Source organism: Rhinopithecus roxellana, chromosome 15, assembly GCF_007565055.1.
Source record: "Rhinopithecus roxellana isolate Shanxi Qingling chromosome 15, ASM756505v1, whole genome shotgun sequence".
NCBI classification, from domain to species: Eukaryota; Metazoa; Chordata; class Mammalia; order Primates; family Cercopithecidae; genus Rhinopithecus; species Rhinopithecus roxellana.
The window spans coordinates 60,771,225-60,790,126 of NC_044563.1; the positions used below are offsets into that span (position 1 = coordinate 60,771,225).

An 18,902-nucleotide genomic window follows, 5' to 3' on the forward strand; every position below is an offset into this window, starting at 1 on the left:
GATAGACTAATAGAAAAGAGACTAGATATACAAAGATAAGTGAGAAATGACTGCCCTATCCCTGCCCATGAGCAACAACTTCTGATCTCAGTGGAGACAGATATTTCACCCATGAAACATCCATGTCCTAGAACTCTGTAAATGACATTTAGAGCTATTGTACCTGAAATATGGTATGGTTCCTTGCTAGATGTTCAAGAGGTGAATAAGAGTTGGTAAACTTTGCAGATCTGAAACATGTGACTTATGGGTTTGATATGGCTTGGTTCTCTGTACCCACCAAATCTCATGTTGAATTGTAATCCCCGGTGCTGGAGATGGGGCCTGGTAGGAGTGATTGGATTATCGGGGTGGTGTTCTCATGAATCATTTAGCACCATCCCCTCTTAGTGTTGTATAGTGAGTGAGTTCTCATGAGATCTGGTCATTTAAAAGTGTGGTAGCACCTGCCCCCTCGCTCTCTCTTCCTCCAGCTCTGGCTGTGTAAAGTGTGTCTGTTTCCCTTTCACCTTCTGCCTTGATTGTAAGTTTCCCAAGGCCTCTCCAGAAGCAGAAGCTGCTATGCTTCCTGTACAGCCTGTGGAACTGTGAGCCAGTTAAACCTCTTTTCCTTATAAATTACCCCGTCTCAGGTATTTCTGTTTTTCTTCCTTTTTAATTTTTTTTTTTGGCGGAGTCTCACACTGTCACCCAGGCTGGAGTGCAGTGGCACAATCTCGGCTCACTGCAACCTCTGTTTCCTGGGTTCAAGCGATTCTCCTACCTCAGCCTCCCAGGTAGCTGGGACTACAGGCACAAGCCGTGATGCCAGCTATTTTTTATGTTTTTAGTAGAGATGGGGTTTCACCATGTTGGCCAGGCTGGTCTTGAATTCCTGACTTCAAGTGATCTGCCCACATCTGGCTCCCAAAGTGCTGGGATTACAGGTGTGAGCCACTGTGCCTGGCCACAGGTATTTCTTTATAGCAGTGTAAGAATGGACTAATGTAGGGTTCTAAATCTTGTGGGCTGGGTGAGGGTTGGAGAGCAGCAGAGAAAGTGGGAATGGAGGTGGTACGATTTGGTTTGGGAAATGTGGAAGGTAAGTATTAGGGAACAAGGTTGGAAAGGGGAGGGAAGAGTTATTGATTCCAAGGAAGATCCCAGGAAAGCCATCCAGATTGCTGTACCCAAAGGTGTGCTGCTCTTCTTCTGGCTTTATGTCAGTGAATTCTGTTCTCTGGTGAATCAAGCTGGCTGGGCCTGTTTTGTAGAAATTATAGAGAGATGTCTCCCCTCTTCTCTGCTCCCACTCTCACTACTTCACTACTGCTTAACACTTGGGATGGGTTTATGCCTTGTGCCACCTCCTGGGAGATCAGTTTTCTGGGCGCATGGAACTAAATATACTCACTGACAGCTGGTGCCTTGGCTCTTTGGAGCGCTATTGAGCTGTATAGTTCTAGCCAATGCTACATTCCCCATGGTAAGGCAGGACTGTTGGGGAGCCTCCTTAGGTCTTCCTGAGAGAAGAGCTGCTTGATCTAAGTGTGAAATAGTAAATCCCTTTAGTGGGATCCAAAAGCTGCCTCTTTAGCTTTGTTATTACCTTTTGCTACTTTTAAACTTTGTCTTAAATCAGACGTTAGCTGTTAGCTGGATGTGGGACAGTGTTCAGAGTAAGATGTGGTAATGCCTACTTCAAGTATACTGGACATCAAAGTATATTTGATGTCAATATACTCAGTATTATATCTTGGGTGCTATGCTTATGGCTGGGTAACTGGGAACTTCTGTTGGGAGTATATGGTTTGCCAGGGGAGGTAGACATCTAATAAGACTGATAAAGGTATTCACAGGCACTATGGGAGCACAGAAGAGGCCACCTTTGATCAATAATCTTTTTCTGTTACTTTCCTGTCCTTATCTCACTCTCCTTCCAATAATAATCTCAATTAATATCTGAATTGTGCTTTCAAACTCATAGTACTTTAGTGTATAATAGGAATTACAAACTATGCCCCTGAGGGGCCAGAGGGCATTGTAACTGAGTAATGTGGGCTGTATAAATGCATATGCATAAGTCTGTGAATGGTGAGAGCTGTGGGAAAACGGAGAGCACACGCGTCTTCGGAAGGAATAGCTCTGGCTGATTGTTGCCATGTAGTTATGTAATCCAAGAGCAGTTCTAAGAGATAGGGGATTGAGGCCTCCATTAGCTCCTTTAGCACCAACTTCCTGACCTTTAAGATACCCCAAATTGTATAACATATATATATTCATACACATATATAATATAAATTATACATATATAAATATATTTTATATATAGTCATATGCCACATAAGGGCATTCAGTCAACAATGGGCCACATATACAATGTGGTTCCATAAGATTGTAATATCGTATTTTACTATATCTTTTTTATGTTTAGATATGTTTAGATACACAAATACTACTGTGTTACAACTCCCTACAATATTCAGTACAGTAACATGTTGTATGGGTTTGTAGCCTAGGAGCAATAGGTTATTTCATACAACCTAGGTATGTAGTAGGCTATACACATCTAGCATACTCTATGATGTTGACACAATGATGCATTTCTTAGAATATATCCCCATCATATGTCGTGAGATGACAGTTTTACCAGAGGCTAATTGATATAAACAAGAGTTAAGTTCCTATGGCATATTTCTGGTCACAAAAACATCACCAAACTTACAAGTAAAGACCAAAATACTTACAATATGAAACACTGAAATAAATGTGAGCTATATGTACATTTAAGAAAGATTAATAAAAACAAGTAAGATAATTATTTACCTACTTATTTCAGTTCAGGGTTAAGAGTGTCCAGAGCTTATCCTAGCAGCTCAGGGTGCAAGGTGGGCACCAACTCTGGATAGGACACCATTCCATTGCAGAGCACACCCACACATACACCCACACTCACTCAGGCTAGGACCATGGAGACATGCCAATTCACCTAAAATGCACATCTTTGGGATGTGGGAGGAAATCAGAGAACACAGAGAAAACCCATGCACACATGGGGAGAGCATGGAAACTTCACACAGACAGTAGCCCCAGCCGGGAATTGATTTTTTTTTTTCATCGACCATTATAAAGAAATGACTTGAAATACATGGTATTATTTGAGGAGCTGCTGTATATATTTATTCTTTGATATGGACAATTGATTTTTTCCTTAGGTTTAAGTAAAAGGTTAATAAAAACATCTTCATAAAAAGTTGCATTTTAATATTAATTTGTGGCCGGGTGTGGTGGCTTATGCCTGTAATCCCAGCACTTTGGGAGGCCGAGGCAGGCAGATCACTTGAGATCAGGAGTTCGAGACCTGCCTGGCCAACATGGTGAAACCCTGCCTCTACTAAAAACACAAAAATTAGCATGATGGTGGGTGCCTGTAATCCCAGCTACTCAGGAGGCTAAGGCAGAAGAATTGCTTGAACCCGGGGGTCAGAGGTTACAGTGAGCTGAGATCATGCCACTGTACTCCAGCTTGGGTGGACAGAGTGAGACTCCATCTCAAAATAATAATAATAATAAATAAAATTAATTTGTAATGAACAATCTTCATAAGAATAGTGTGCTTGCTATGCAAATGCAACCTCATGACAATTCCCTTAGCTATCACTCTCCTTTTCCAATTAAATTGTTAGTCCTTAAGCCACTCCTGTATAAAATTCTAAAGTCATTGGAGCTTACTGTGGCTAGATATTTTTATTTTTTATTTTGTTGAGACAGGGTCTTGCTCTATTTCCCAGGCTGGAGTGTAGTGGTATGATCATGGCTCACTGCAGCCTTAACGTCTTGGGTTCAAGTAATCGTCCCACCTCAGCCTCCCAAGTAGTTGGGACCACAAGCGCATACCACCACATGTGGCTAATTTTAAAATTTTTTGTAGAGATGGGGTTTCACTATGTTGCCCAGAGTAGTCTTGAACTCCTGGGCTTAAGCAATTTTCTCCCACCTCGGCCTCCCAAAGTGCTGGGATTTAAGGCATGAGCCATGGAGCCCAACCTCTTTTGATTTGTTTAAAAGATAGCCTGAGGTGGTGGACTTTTAGTGAAATTTTCTGATTTTTTTTTTTTTTTTGAGACATAGTCTGGCCTTGTCATCCAGGCTGGAGTGCAGTGGCATGATCTTGGCTCACTGCAACCTCCACCTTCCAGGTTTAAGCAATTGTCCTGCCTCAACATCCCAAGTAGCTGGGATTGCAGGCATGCGCCACACTGCCCAGCTAATTTTTGTATTTTTAGTGGAGACAGGATTTCACCATGTTGACCTGGCTGGTCTCAAACTCCTGACCTCAGGTGATCCACCTTCCTCGGCCTCCCATTGTGCTGGGATTACAGGCATGAGCCACTGCGCCTGGCCAAAATTTTCTGATTTTTAAATTTAGGTTCAGCTGCTTAAAATGCTGTTTAAAGTGCAGGCCAGTAAAAAACACATGCAAAGGCAATTTATGACTTCTGCAAACATGTCTCATTTAATCCTTACTATACCCGAATGAGGGGCATTATTAACCCTAATTTTGAGAGGAAAATAGGCTCAGAAAGGCAAAGTAGCTTGCCCAAAAGTCACACAGCAAGTAAGTAGCCAGTTTCTATGGGTTCTGCCTTTCTTTCTTTTTTTTTTTTTTTTAATTATTATTATAGACTTGAAGTTCTAGGGTACATGTGCACAATGTGCAGGTTTGTTACATAGGTATACATGTGCCATGTTGGTTTACTGCACCCATCAACTTGTCATTTACATTAGGTATTTCTTCTAATGCTGTCCCTCCCCCAGCCCCCTACCCCCCAACAGGCCCTGGTGTATGATGCTCCCCTCCCTGTGTCCATATATTCTCATTGTTCAACTCCCACTTATAAGTGAGAACATGTGGTGTTTGGTTTTCTGTCCTTGCAATATTTTGCTGAGAATGATGGTTTCCAACTTCATCCAAGTCCCTGCAAAGGATATGAACTCATCCTTTTTTATGGCTGCATAGTATTCCATGGTGTATACGTGCCACATTTTCTTTATCCAGTCTATCATTGATGGACATTTGGGTTGGTTCCAAGTCTTTGCTGTTGTGAATAGTGCCACAATAAACATACGTATGCATGTGTCTATAGTAGCATGATTTATAATCCTTTGGGTATATACCCAGTAATGGGATTGCTGGGTCAAGTAGTATTTCTAGTTCTAGATCCTTGAGGAATCGTCACACTGTCTTCCACAATGGTTGAACTAATTTACACTCCCACCAACAGTGTAAAAGCATTCCTATTTCTCCACATCCTGTCCAGCATCTGTTGTTTCCTGACTTTTTAATGATCGCCATTCTAACTGGCGTGAGATGGTATCTCATTGTGGTTTTGATTTACATTTCTCTGATGGTGAGCTTTTTTTATGTGTCTGTTGGCTGCATAAATGTCTTCTTTTGAGAAGTGTCTGTTCATATCCTTTGCCTACTTTTTGATGGGGTTGTTTTTTTCTTGTAAATTTGTTTAAGTTCTTTGTAGATTCTGGATATTAGCCCTTTGTCAGATGGATAGATTGCAAAAATTTTCTCCCATTCTGTAGGTTGCCTGTTCATTCTGCTGATAGTTTCTTTTGCTGTGCAGAAGCTCTTTAGTTTAATTAGATCCGATTTGTCTATTTTGGCTTTCATTGCCATTGCTTTTGGTGCTTAAGTCATGAAGTCTTTGCCCATGCCTATGTCCTGAATGGTATTGCCTAGGTTTTCTTGTAGGGTTTTTATGGTTTTAGGTCTGACACTTAAGTCTTTAATCCATCTTCAGTTAATTTTTCTATAAGGAGTAAGGAAGGGATCCAGTTTCAGCTTTCTACATATGGCTAGCCAGTTTTCCCAGCTCCGTTTATTAAATAGGGAATCCCTTCTCCATTGCTTGTTTTTGTCAGGTTTGTCAAAGATTAGATGGTTGTAGATGTGTGATGTTATTTCTGAGGCCTCTGTTCTGTACCATTGGTCTATATCTCTGTTTTGGTACCAGTACCATGCTGTTTTGGTTACTGTAGCCTTGTAGTATAGTTTGAAGTCAGGTAGTGTGATGCCTCCAGCTTTGTTCTTTTGGCTTAGGATTGTCTTGGCTATGTGGGCTCTTTTTTGGTTCCATATGAACTTTAAAGTAGTTTTTTCCAATTCTGTGAAGAAAGTCAGTGGTAGTTTGATGGGGATAGCATTGAATCTATAAATTACCTTGGGCAGTGTGGCCATTTTCATGATATTGATTCTTCCTATCCATGAGCATGGAATGTCCTTCCATTTGTTTGTGTCCTCTTTTATTTCATTGAGCAGTGATTTGTAGTTCTCCTTGAAGACGTCCTTCATATCCCTTGTAAGTTGGATTCCTAGGTATTTTATTCTCTTTGTAGTAATTGTGAATGAGAGTTCACTCATGATTTGGCTCTCTGTTTGTCTGTTCTTGGTGTATAGGAATGCTTGTGATTTTTGCACATTGATTTTGTACCCTGAGACTTTGCTAAAGTTGCTTATCAGTTTGAGGAGATTTTGGGCTGAGACGTTGTGAGTTTTCTAAATATACAGTCATGTCATCTGCAAACAGAGACAATTTGACTTCCTCTTTTCCTAGTTGAATACCCTTTATTTCTTTTTCTTGCCTGATTGCCCTATCCAGAACTTCCAATACTATGTTGAATAGGAGTGGTGAGAGAGGGCATCCTTGTCTTATGCTGATTTTCAAAGGGAATGCTTCCAGTTTTTGCCCATTCAGTATGATATTGGCTGTGGATTTGTCATAAATAGCTCTTACTATTTTGAGATATGTTCCATTGATACCTAGCTTATTGAGAGTTTTTAGTATGAAAGGCTGTTGAATTTTGTCAAAGGCCTTTTCTGCATCTATTGAGATAATCGTGTGATTTTTGTTGTTGGTTCTGTTTATGTGATGGATTACGTTTATTGATCTGTCTATGTTGAACCAGCCTTGCATCCCAGGGATGAAGCCAGCTTGATCGTGGTGGGTAAGCTTTTTGATGTGCAGGTGGATTTGGTTTGCCAGTATTTCATTGAGGATTTTCGCATTGACTTTCATCAGGGATACTAGCCTAAAATTCTCTTTTCTTGTTGTGCCTCTGCCAGGCTTTGGTATCAGGATGATGCTGGCCTCATAAAATGAGATAGGGAGGATTCCCTCTTTTTCTATTGTTTGGAATAGTTTCAGAAGGAATGGTACCAGCTCCTCTTTGTACCTCTGGTATAATTCGGCTGTGAATCCATCTGGTTTTTCTTCGTTGGTAGGCTATTAATTATTGCCTCAATTTCAGAACCTGTTATTGGTCTTTTCAAAGATACAACTTCTTCCTGGTTTAGTCTTGGGAAGGTATACGTGTCCAGGAATGTATCTGTTTCTTCTAGATTTTCTAGTTTATTTATTTTATATTATTTTTTTCTCTGTGTAGAGATGTTTATAGTATTCTCTGATGGTAGTTTGTATTTCTGTGGGATCGGTGGTGATATTCCCTTTATCATTTTTTATTGCATCTGTTTGATTCTTCTCTCTTTTCTTCTTTATTAGTCTTGCTAGTGGTCTATTTTGTTGATGTTTTCAAAAACCAGCCCCTGGATTCATTGTTTTTTTTTTTTTTTTTTTTTTGAGACAGAGTCTCTCTCCATCGCCCAGGCTGGAGTCAGTGGCACGATCTTGGCTCACTGCAAGCTCCGCCTCCTGGGTTCACGCCATTCTCCTGCCTCTGCCTCCCAAGTAGCTGGGACTACAGGTGCCCGCCACCATGCCCGGCTATTTTTTTTGTATTTTTTTTAGTAGAGATGGGGTTTCACTGTGTTAGCCAGGGTGGTCTCGATCTCCTGACCTCGTGATCTGCCCGCCTCGGCCTCCCAAAGTGCTGAATTACAGGCGTGAGCCACCGCGCCTGGCTGATTCATTGATTTTTTTTGAAGGGTTTTTTGTGTCTCTGTCTCCTTCAGTTCTGCTCTGATCTTAGTTTTTTGTTGTCTTCTGCTAGCTTTTCGATTTGTTTGCTCTTGCTTCTCTAGTTCTTTTAATTGTGATGTTAGGGTGTTGATTTTAGATCTTTCCTGCTTTCTCTTGTGGGCATTTAGTACTGTAAATTTCCCTCTACACGCTGTTTTACATGTGTCCCAGAGATTCTGGTATTTTGTGTCTTTGTTCTCATTGGTTTCAAAGAACATCTTTATTTCTGCCTTAATTTCGTTATTTACCCAGTAGTCATTCAGGAGCAGGTTGTTCAGTTTCCACGTAGTTGTGGGGTTTTGAGTGAACCTCTTAATCCTGAGTTCTAATTTGATTGCACTGTGGTCTGAGAGACAGTTTGTTGTGATTTCTGTTCTTTTACATTTGCTGAAGAGTGTTTTACTTCCACCTATGTTGTCAATTTTAGAATAAGTGTGATGTGATGCTGACAAGAATGTATATTCTGTTGATTTGGGGTGGAGAGTTCTGTAGATGTCTATTAGGTCTGCTTGGTCCAGAGCTGAGTTCCAATCCTGGATATCCTTGTTAATTTTCTGTCTTGTTTATCTGTCTAATATTGACAGTGGGGTGTTAAAGTTTCCCATTATTATTGTGTGGGAGTCTAAGTCTCTTTGTAGGTCTCTAAGAACTTGCTTTATGAATCTGGGTGCTCTTGTATTGGGTGCATATATATTTAGGATAGTTAGCTCTTCTTGTTGAATTGATCCCTTTACCATTATGTAATGGCCTTCTTTGTCTCTTTTGATCTTTGTTGGTTTAAAGTCTGTTTTATCAGAGACCAGGATTGCAAACCCTGCTTTTTATTGCTTTCCAGTTTTCTTCCCTTGCTGGCAAGAAGTTTTGTTCCTTTGGAGGAGAAGAGGCGTTCTGGTTTTTGGAATTATCAGCCTTTCTGCTCTGGTTTCTCCCCATCTTTGTGGTTTTTATCTACCTTTGGTCTTTGATGTTGGTGACCTACAATGGGGTTTTGGTGTGGATGTCCTTTTTGTTGATGTTGATGCTATTCCTTTCTGTTTGTTAGTTTTCCTTCTAACAGATAGGCCCCTCAGCTACATGTCTGTTGGAGTTGCTGGAGGTCCACTCCAGACCCTGTTTGCCTGGGTATCGCCAGTGGAGGCTGCAGAACAGCAAATATTGCTGCCTGATCCTTCCTCTGGAATCTTTGTCCCAGAGGGGCACCCACCTGTATGAAGTATCTGTTGGTCCCTACTGGGAGGTGTCTTCCAGTCAGGCTACACAGGGGTCAGGGACCCACTTGAGGAGGCAGTCTGTCCATTATCGGAGCTCAAACACTGTGCTGTAGAACCACTGCTCTCTTCAGAGCTGTCAGGCAGGGACGTTTAAGTCTGCAGAAGCTGTCTGCTGCCTTTTGTTCAGATATGCCCTGCCCCCAGCGGCAGTAGGCCTTGCTGAGCTGTGGTGGGCTCCACCCAGTTTGAGCTCCTTGCCACTTTATTTACACTGTAGGCATAGAACTGCCTACTCAAGCCTCAGCAATGGCGGATGCCCTTCCCCCCACCAAGCTCCAGCATCCCGGGTCAATCTCAGACTGTTGTGCTAGCAGCAAGCAAGGCTCTGTGTGCATGGGACCCGCCGAGCCAGGCACGGGAGGGAATCTCCTGAGTCTGCCGGTTGCGAAGACTATGGGAAAAGTGCAGTATTTGGGCAGGAGTGTACCGTTCCACCAGGTAGTCACTCTTCCCTTGGCTAGGAAAGGGAAATCCCCTGACCCCTTGTACTTCCTGGGTGAGGCGAGACCCCGCCCTGCTTTGGCTCACCCTCCATGGGCTACACCCACTGTCCAACCAGTCCCAATGAGATGAACCAGGTACCTCAGTTGGAAATGGAGAAATCACCTGACTTCTGCGTTGATCTCACTGGGAGCTATAGACCGGAGCTGTTCCTATTTGGCCATCTTGAAAGTGCACCAGGTTCTGCCTTTCTGACTCTTAAGGCCTGATTGTTGCAGCTTCATTTCTTTATTTTCTAAATGGGAAATGGGTACATTTCCCATTCAGCATAAGTACCTTCCTTCAGGTAGAGCTTCTATTTGCCAGTTCCTCTTTTGGCATCATCTTCTCTCTGACCTTGTTTTCTGACCCTACTTGTTTTTTGTGTGCTTTGTGGCACCAGTAGGGTCTGTATGTGAGTCCCTGTGCAGATCTTCCTTGTACTTTTTTTCTGAGTTTCTCTGCTCTCCCCATACCTCAGTGATCAGACTTGACTATAAAAATGAGTCTATTTCTTGTTGGTTTCCTATAAGCAGCTGGTATCTCATGTCAGATGGTTTCCTCGAGTTATCTGATAATGGCAAAAAATCTCCTTCCTTGGAGATTTTGGCGTTTCTGCTCCCAAGGCCTGCTTGTGATAACTGTCTCTCTAGTCTTAGATTAAAGGTTCTAGGTTGGAGCCTATGAGGACCAAAGAAGGGTATATCTTGAAGAACTTGATTAATCAAAACTAAAAAATCATGAGAACAGCAGATTTGATCTGTAAAATATATCCCAATTCTGACAAATTCTCATCACTTTCACAGCTACCACCTTGTTTCAAGCCACCATTAGCTCTCATAATTGCAACAGCCACCTGAGTGATTTCTCTGTATCTGCCCTTTCCCTTTTATAGTCTACTTTTTAACACAGTATCCAGAGAAATTGTTTTAAAAATATAAATGTGTTCATGTTATACCTCTGTTCAAATCCCTGTAACAGCTCCCATCTCAGAGTGAAATATCAAAGTCTTGATAATAGCCTAAAAAGGCAGCTGGGTGCAGTGGCTCACGCCTGTTATCCCAGCACTTTGGGAGGCTGAGGCAGGTGGATTACCTGAGGTCTGGAGTTCAAGACCAGCCTGATCAACATGTAGAAACCCTGTCCCTATTAAAAAATAAAAAATTAGCCAGGTGTGGTGGTACATGCCTATAATCCCAGCTACTCGGGAGGCTGAGGCAGGAGAATTGCTTGAACCTGGGAGGTGGAGGTTGCAGTGAGCCACGATTGTGCCCCTGCACTCCAGCCTGGGCAATAAGAACAAAACTCCATCTAAAAAAAAAAAAAAAAAAAAAAAAAAAAAAGCCTAAAAAGGGGACTCTGTGTATTCTGGAACCCTGTGGCTTCTTTGACTTCATCTCCTGCTAGTCACCACCTTACTCATTTCTCTCTAGCCGTACTGGCCTTCTTGTTATTCCTTGAACATACTAAGTATGTTCTGTCACCTCAGGACTTTGCATCTGCCCTTCTCCATTCTTGGGATACTCTTCTCCCAGTTATTCTGCATGCCTTTCTCCCACACCTCCTTTAAATATTTGCTTTAAAGTCACCTTCTTATCTTTTGCCTTGTTGCACTCCTTGGTGATATTGAGCATATATTTCACATATCTTTTGGCCTTTGTTTTTTTTTTTTTCTCTGAGACAAGTTCTCACTCTGTCACCCAGGCTGCAGTACAGTGGCATGATCACAACTCACTACAACCTTGATCTCCAAAGCTCAATGGATCCTCTGACCTCAGACTCTAGCTTCAGCCTATAACTGGAACCACAGGCATAAACCACCGCACCTGGCTAATTTTTTTTTTTTTTTGTACAGATGGAGTCTCCTATGCTGCCCAGGCTGGTCTCAAAATCCTGAGCTCAAGTGATCCTCCCACTTTGGCTTCCCAAAGTGCCGTGATTACAGGCATGAACCACTGTGCTCAGTCTTGTTTGTCTTCTTTTGAGAAATGTCTAGTTAGATCTTTCACCCATTTTTTAATCTGTTTTTTTTTCTATTGAGTTGTTCAAGTTCCTTATATATTCTAGATGTTAACTTGTCAGATGTATAATTTGTAGATGTTTTCTCCCATTCTGTAGGTTGTCTGTTCACTTCATTGTTTCCGTTTTATTTTGATTTAATCCCATGTATCTATTTTTGTATTTTGTTGCCTGTGGGTTGTTGCTTTTTTTTTTTTTTTTTTTTTTTTTTTTTTTTTTTTTGGCAGTATCTCTCTCTGTTGCCTAGGCTGGAGTGCAGTGGTGTGATATTAACTCACTGCTACCTCTGCTTCCTGGGTTCAAGTGATTCTCCTGCTTCAGCCTCCCAAGTAACTGGGATTACAGGCATGCACCACCACGCCTGGCTGATTTTTATATTTTTAGTAGAGATGGGGTTTTGCCATGTTGGCCAGGCCGGTCTCGAACTCCTGACTTCGGGTGATCCACCCACGTTGGCTTCTCAAAGTGTTGGGATTATAGGCATGAGCCACCGTGCCTGACTGTTGCCTGTCCTTTGGAGGTCTTAAAAATCCTTGCCCAGACCAATGTCATGAAGTATTTCCCCTATGTTTTCTTGTAGTAGTTTCATGGTTTCAGGTCTTACGTTTAAGTCATTTTTTTTATATATATAATTTTTTTTTTTGTAGAGACAAGGTCTCACTATGTTGCCCAGGCTGGTCTGAACTCCTGGGCTCAGGCAATCCTCCTGCCTTGGACTCCCAAAGTGCTGGGATTATAGGCATGAGTCACCATGCCTGGCCCACATTTAAGTCTTTAATCCATTTTGAGTTGACTTTTGCAGGTAGTGAGAGATAGGATACAGTTTTATTCTTCTGCATGTAGATAGCCAGTTTTCCTAGTACCCCCCCCCCCCTTTTTTTTTTGAGATGGAGTCTCGCTCTGTTGCCCAGGCTTGCATGCAATGGCATGATCTCGACTCACTGCAACCTTTGCCTCCTGGGTTCAAGTGATTCTCCTTCTTCAGCTTCCTGAGTAGCTGGAATTACAGGCGCCTGCCACCACGCCCGGCTAATTTTTATATTTTTAGTAGAGATGGGGTTTCACCGTGTTGGCCAGGCTGGTCTCCAACTCCCGACTTCAGGCGATCCATCTGCCTTGGCCTCCCAAAGTGCTGGGATTACAGGCATGAGTCCGCGCCCGGCCCCCAGTACCATTTATTGAAGAGATTGTCCTTTCCTGAATGTTCGTTCATGCATTTGTCTACAATCAATTGGCTATACATATGTGGATTTTATTCCTGTGTTCTGTATTCTTTTCCATTGGTCTATATGTCTGTTTTTATGCCAGCACCATGCTGTTTTGGTTACTATTACTTTGGAGAATATTTTAAAGTCAGATGGTGTGATTCTTCTAGCCTTATTCTTTTCGCTCAAGATGGCTTTGACTATTCAGGGTTCTTTATGGTTCCATATGAATTTTAGGATTTTTTTGTCTATTTCTCTGAAGAATGTCATTGAAATTTAGATAGGGATTACACTGAATCTGTAGATTGCTTTGGGTAGTATGAATGTTTTAACAATATTAATTCTTCCAACCCATGTACATGGGATATCTTTTCATTTATTTGTGTCTTCTTCAATTTAGTTCATCAGTATTTTACAGTTTTCATTGTAGAGATCTTTTACCTCCTTGGTTAAATTTATTCTTAAAGGTATTTTATTATTTTTTGTAGCTATTGTAAATGGGATTGCTTTTTTGATTTCTTTTTCAGATTTGTTTACTAGTTCTAACAGTTTTTTGGTGGTGTCTGTAGGTTTTTCTAGATTTAATATCATGTTATTGGCTGGGCACAGTGGCTCACACCTGTAATTCCAGCACTTTGGGAAGCAGAGGTGGGTGGATCCCTTGAAATCAGGAGTTTGAGACCAGCCTAGGTAATGTGGTAAAATCCCATCTCTACCAAAAATACAAAAAATTAGCCAGGTTGGGTGGCGTGCACACCTGTAGTCCCGGCTACTTGGAAGGCAGAGATGGGAGGATCTCTTGAGGCCCAGGAGGCAGAGGTTGCAGTCAGCTGAGATTGTGCCACTGCGCTACAGCCTGGGTGACAGAGTAAGAGCCTGTCTAAAAAAAAAAAAAAAAAGATAAGCTCATGTTGTCTGCTTGGTGGGGCTGTTTGACTTCCTCCTTTCCAATATGGATGCCTTCCTTCTTTCCTTCCTTCTCTTCCTTCCTTTCCTTTCTTTCTTTCCTCTTGCCTAATTGCTCTGGCTAGGACTTTCATTACTATGTTGAAAATAGTGGTGAATGAGGGCATCCTTGTCTTGTTCCAGATTTTAGAGGGAAAGCTTTCAACTTTTCCCTGTTCAATATATTAGATGTGGGTTTGTCATATATGGCCTTTATTGTGTTGAGGTATATTCCCTCTATATCCAATTTGATTGCAGAGCGGGGGACTGGAATCAACTAAGTCTCAGTCACTCACATATCTGACTCCTGAACTTGAAGACTCAAAACAGCTAGGGCTACTCACGGATGTGTATCTCTACATAGACCTCCACATGATGTCTCCAGCAGGGTGGCTTCAGGGTAGCTAGGCTTCTTACATGTTGGCTCAGGGCCCCTCAGGCATGTGTCCCAAAAGAGAGAGAGCCAGGTGAAATTTGTGTTGCTTTTTCTAACCTAGACTTGGGTGTCATGCAACATCATTGCTGCTACATTCTATTTGTTAGAAGATGAGTCACTAATGTCAGCCTATATTAAAGGGGAGGGAAATCCACCTTTAATGGGAGGATTGTCAAACAATTTGTGGACATATTTTAAAACCATCACAGTTGGCCGGGCACAGTGGCTCGTGCCTGTAATCCTAGCACTTTGGGAGGCCGAGGCGGGTGGATTGCCTGAGCTCAGGAGTTTGAGACCAGCCTGGGCAATGGTGAAACCCCATCTTTACTAAAATACAAAAAGTTAGCTGGGTTGGGTGGCACGTGCCTGTGATCCCAGCTGCTCAGGAGGCTGAGACAAGAGAATCACTTGAACTTGGGAGGTGGAGGTTGCATTGAGCCGAAATGACGCCACTGCACTCCAGCCTGGGCGACGAGCGAGACTCTGTGTCAAGACAAACAAACAAACAAACAAACAAACAAACAAACAATCATCACAGTAAATTAACCTGTCTAAACCTAATGTAATTTGGGGCAAATGGCATTATCTTCAAGAGTATTACTGTTCTCATTTATAAATTAAGAGTGATAATTCATTGGTTGTGAAGATTTGATGAAAAAATATTGTGGAAATTAGAACATTGCTTAATATATAAGCAAGTACTCAAACATTTTAAATTCTTCCTTCCTTTTTTCTTTCCCCTTTTAGCTTATTGGTTTTCAGTTAACTGTCATTTTTGTCTTTTCATAACTAAAAAATATGAGAAAGGAATTTCTAATTTATATATATTTTTCAAGTGAGACATGTAACAAAGAGGAAGTGATAGTTTAATTGGCAACTAAGACATGTGCATAAGGAAGGATACATGAGTGATGTGATACACTTGTATGTTGGGTAGATGGAATGTGTTATGGCTAGCTAGAGGCAGGTGACCTGTGTGGATATCTTGACCGGCTGACTCCTAGGTATCTCTTGTGACTTGTGTATTTTTCCCTTGCAGTTCCTGAGGGAAGACCTCAATTACCATGACCCAACAGTGAAACACAGCACCTTCCATGGTGAGGATAAGCTCATCAGCGTGGAGGACCTGTGGAAGGCATGGAAGTCATCAGAAGGTAATAGGCAGCCTGGTCATCAATCCTAGTTGCGGGAAGGTTTAGAGAAGAGAGAAGCAGCAACTTGGCCTTAAAAGAACATGTATATAAAATGCTTAGTAAAGGGCAAATTATTGAAATGATTCTACATACAGTCACTAAATACGACTGAATATAGTCACTCTGCTGGGCATGGGGGAAGGTTCTCCAGAGTTGGAGTTTTTCTTCATTAGAATACTTTTTGAATTCTATCCTATTCCTACCCCTTTCCTCACCCACCTGACCCTGGCATAGGAATCTTCCAGGTTCTGCTGCTTCATCTCCAGAGATAGGGAGCTTGCTGGTCTCTGAGGCAGCCCCTTTCTTCTCTAGCTTCCCGCTTAGTCCCAGCTCTGCTGAGTCCTAGACAATTCAAAGATTGGGTGAGGGTACAGACAGACTCTCTCCTTTTGTATACTATCTTGATTGAAAGCTTTTCTATATCATTTTGGTTGAAAGCACTAGTGTAGAGTCTGTCTTTTTTTCCAGGTTAAGTAGCCCTACTTCTTGAAGAAAACATTTTCTCAGTCTCCTTCTCATCTTGATTTCCTGCCTATAAGCACTTTTGTTAATGTGTTTCTTAGATCCTATAGTTGGCTGCAGACCTCCAAATGTGATTTTATCATCACAGAGTTGAGCAGGACTGTCACCTTCTTGTTTCTGAATCCTGTGCATCCGTTAATGCAGTCTGATTAGATACTGGTGTCTCACTAGTCATACCACTCTACTGACACATGTTGAGCTTAATGAAAACTTCAGATTTGTGTAAAACTGCTAAACCATGATTACCATTTTTTTTTCTGGAGCATTTCGTTCAGAGTTCTTAGTGAAAGAGCATGTCTAATTGTGCGAGACTTGACAGGGAAGGGGAAACCAGTGCTTTAGCTTCCTCTCCATTTATATTATGGCTAGGGCACAGATAACATTGTAAGACTAGAAGCAATCTCTCTTCTCGGGATCTCTTAGGGCAGGTTCTGATGCTAACAGGGTTAAATGTAAGTAACTATCAGGATCCCTGGTTTTTATTTGAGGAACCTTAGGCCTGTTTGTATAAAGTTACTTGTCATTATCATGCATTTAGTGGAGCCAGAACTTTGGCCTAGAACTTCAGCTCTGTAGCCAATGCTTTTCAAGACCCTCTTGGTTGAAAGCATTAGTCTAGGGTAGAGAAGACTAGTTTTGGTAGGAATGAGGCAGTTTCTATTTTTATTTACATTTTAATTTAGGCTTATAGAATTTGAGATCTGAAAGGGATAATCTATATTGTAGATAGAGAGCATTAAATGTGAAGCAGGAAGACCTGGATTCTAATCCTGATTATGGGATGGACAGGCTGATGCTTCCTGTTAACTCTATGTTTTATCAATGTAGAAGAAAAATTAGGCAGCTGTAGGAGAGAGCTTCCTGGATATCTTTGGAAGCTGAGTTCCTTCCGGGGGCTTTTCTTTAATAGCTCTTGAGCAACTCAGGCTGTCTAATGATGAAGGTCAAGCAGTGACATGAGCTTTAGAACTTCACCAGCAGTACCAGGAAAAAAATCTTCCATTAGCATCATTTAGTTTTGGATTTCTTATTTTTCTCTAATAACATGAGGACAGGGTGGCTGGTTTTTAAGAGTGGGTTTCAAAAGTAGGAACTTAGAATTAAAGATGGCAGGGAGAGCATTCTGGCCTTCTCTGAAAGCTCACGTAGAAGTATCTAGGAAAGGAAAGTGAGAGGGCAGAAACAGAGGGACTAAATCATAATGCTAGAAAACAGCTCCAGGCAGTTTTCTCGTAAGCACTTTATTTTTGGACTTAGCAACTATTTGGAACACTTCCAATGTATTCTAAATTACAGGAAAATGAAAGACAATGGAGTGAGGTTTTTTGGGGGAGAGTCCTCATTAAACACGAGTGGAGAAAAGCATTTCAGTGCACAGTGATGTAGTTAACAGCTAAGATGAGAAATGATATATATGTACCCTTTCAGAATTTGCTCAGTGTGACTGGGCGCTGTGGCTCACGCCTGTAATCCCAGCACTTTGGGAGGCCGAGGCGGGTGGACCACGAGGTCAGGAGATCGAGACCATCCTGCCTAACACGGTGAAACCCAGTCTCTACTGAAAAAATACAAAAAAAGCCGGGCATGGTGGCATGCACCTGTAGTCCCAGCTACTCGGGAGGCTGAGGCAGGAGAATGGTGTGAACCTGGGAGGCAGAGCTTGCAGTGAGCTGAGATTGTGTCACTGCACTCCACCCTGGGCGACAGAGTGAGACTCCGTCTCAAAAAAAAATTAAAAAAATAAAGAATTTGCTCAGTGTGTGTTATACTTGGTGATTTGACAGACTAAAAGTAAGAGTTTTTATATGTCCTCTTCCTCCCAATAATTTGCTTCATTATTCAGAGAAAGGCCCCTAATCTCTCTGGAGTGATGATTTCCAGGGCTACAAAAAGCATGTAATATTCTGGCACTGGCTCAAATTAGCTGTTCTGAGTTTAGCTAGATGATGTAGATGTCAGCAGTGGTCATTTGTGTTCAGAACATTAGCTGGCTAGTGTCAGTACCATCTGTGTAATTAGCATTGTTAACGTTTTTCTGACTAATGTTGGGAGCCAATCTTTTCTCTGTGTTATATAGATCTTAGCAGAAAAGTTTTCTAATCTCTATCTTAGCCAACTCTGGACTTTAGTAATAAAAACAGCAGCAGCAACAACAAAAACTGAAAAACTGCTTTAACATTTAAATAGTATTTAATATGTGCTAGGCACTGTTTCTAAATGTTTTACATATATTAACTTATTTATTTCTCACAGAAACTATATGAAGTATAGATATTATGATTATATAGAGTTAGCACAAACTTCACAAGTTCACAGCCCCCAGTAAGATTACTCTCACTTCAGACATCAGCCATAATTTCAAGCTGTTCCCAGGTCACCTGCACTTCTGACCAGCTGGCTACAATTCATGTATTACCATGGCCTTCTCAGGTTTGATAATTAACTAGGACTACTCCGAGAATTCAGGAAAGCCCTATACGTATGATCACAATTTTATTATAAAAGTTACAAATCAGGACCAGCCAAAAGAAGAAATTTATAGGGCAAGATCTGGGAGAGACCTGAATATGGCACTTTTGTGTCCTCTGCTTGTGGAATCAGGACACATCTCCCTCTCCAGTGCGTTGGAGTGTTTGCCAGCCAGGAAACTCAACTGAACTTTGGTGTTCAGTATTTTTCTTAGGGTTTCATTACATAAGCAAGTTTGATTAAATTATTAGGCACATGATTGAACTTAATTTCCAGCTCCCTTTTTCCCCCATAAAGGTTGGATTGGTATCACCTGGTTCAGAGCCCCAATGCTGTAGTCATGTGGTTGATTTTTCTAGTGCCCAACCCCCATCCTGAGTCATCTTATTAGC

At 41.6% G+C, this 18,902-nt stretch overlaps 1 protein-coding gene across 4 annotated transcripts in view; it reads left to right on the forward strand.

Annotated features, from left to right (window-relative positions):
• STIM1 (stromal interaction molecule 1) overlaps positions 1-18,902 on the forward strand; it is a 218,053-nt gene that overhangs the window by 138,520 nt on the left and 60,631 nt on the right. For 3 of the 4 annotated variants that reach the window (XM_030917547.1, XM_030917548.1, XM_010366943.2), the window contains exon 3: positions 15,366-15,480. In XM_030917547.1, the coding sequence (XP_030773407.1) occupies positions 15,366-15,480 (115 nt within the window). Of the gene's footprint in view, positions 1-15,365; positions 15,481-18,902 lie in introns of those variants that run through there. The other variant, XM_030917549.1, reaches the window with a different exon arrangement.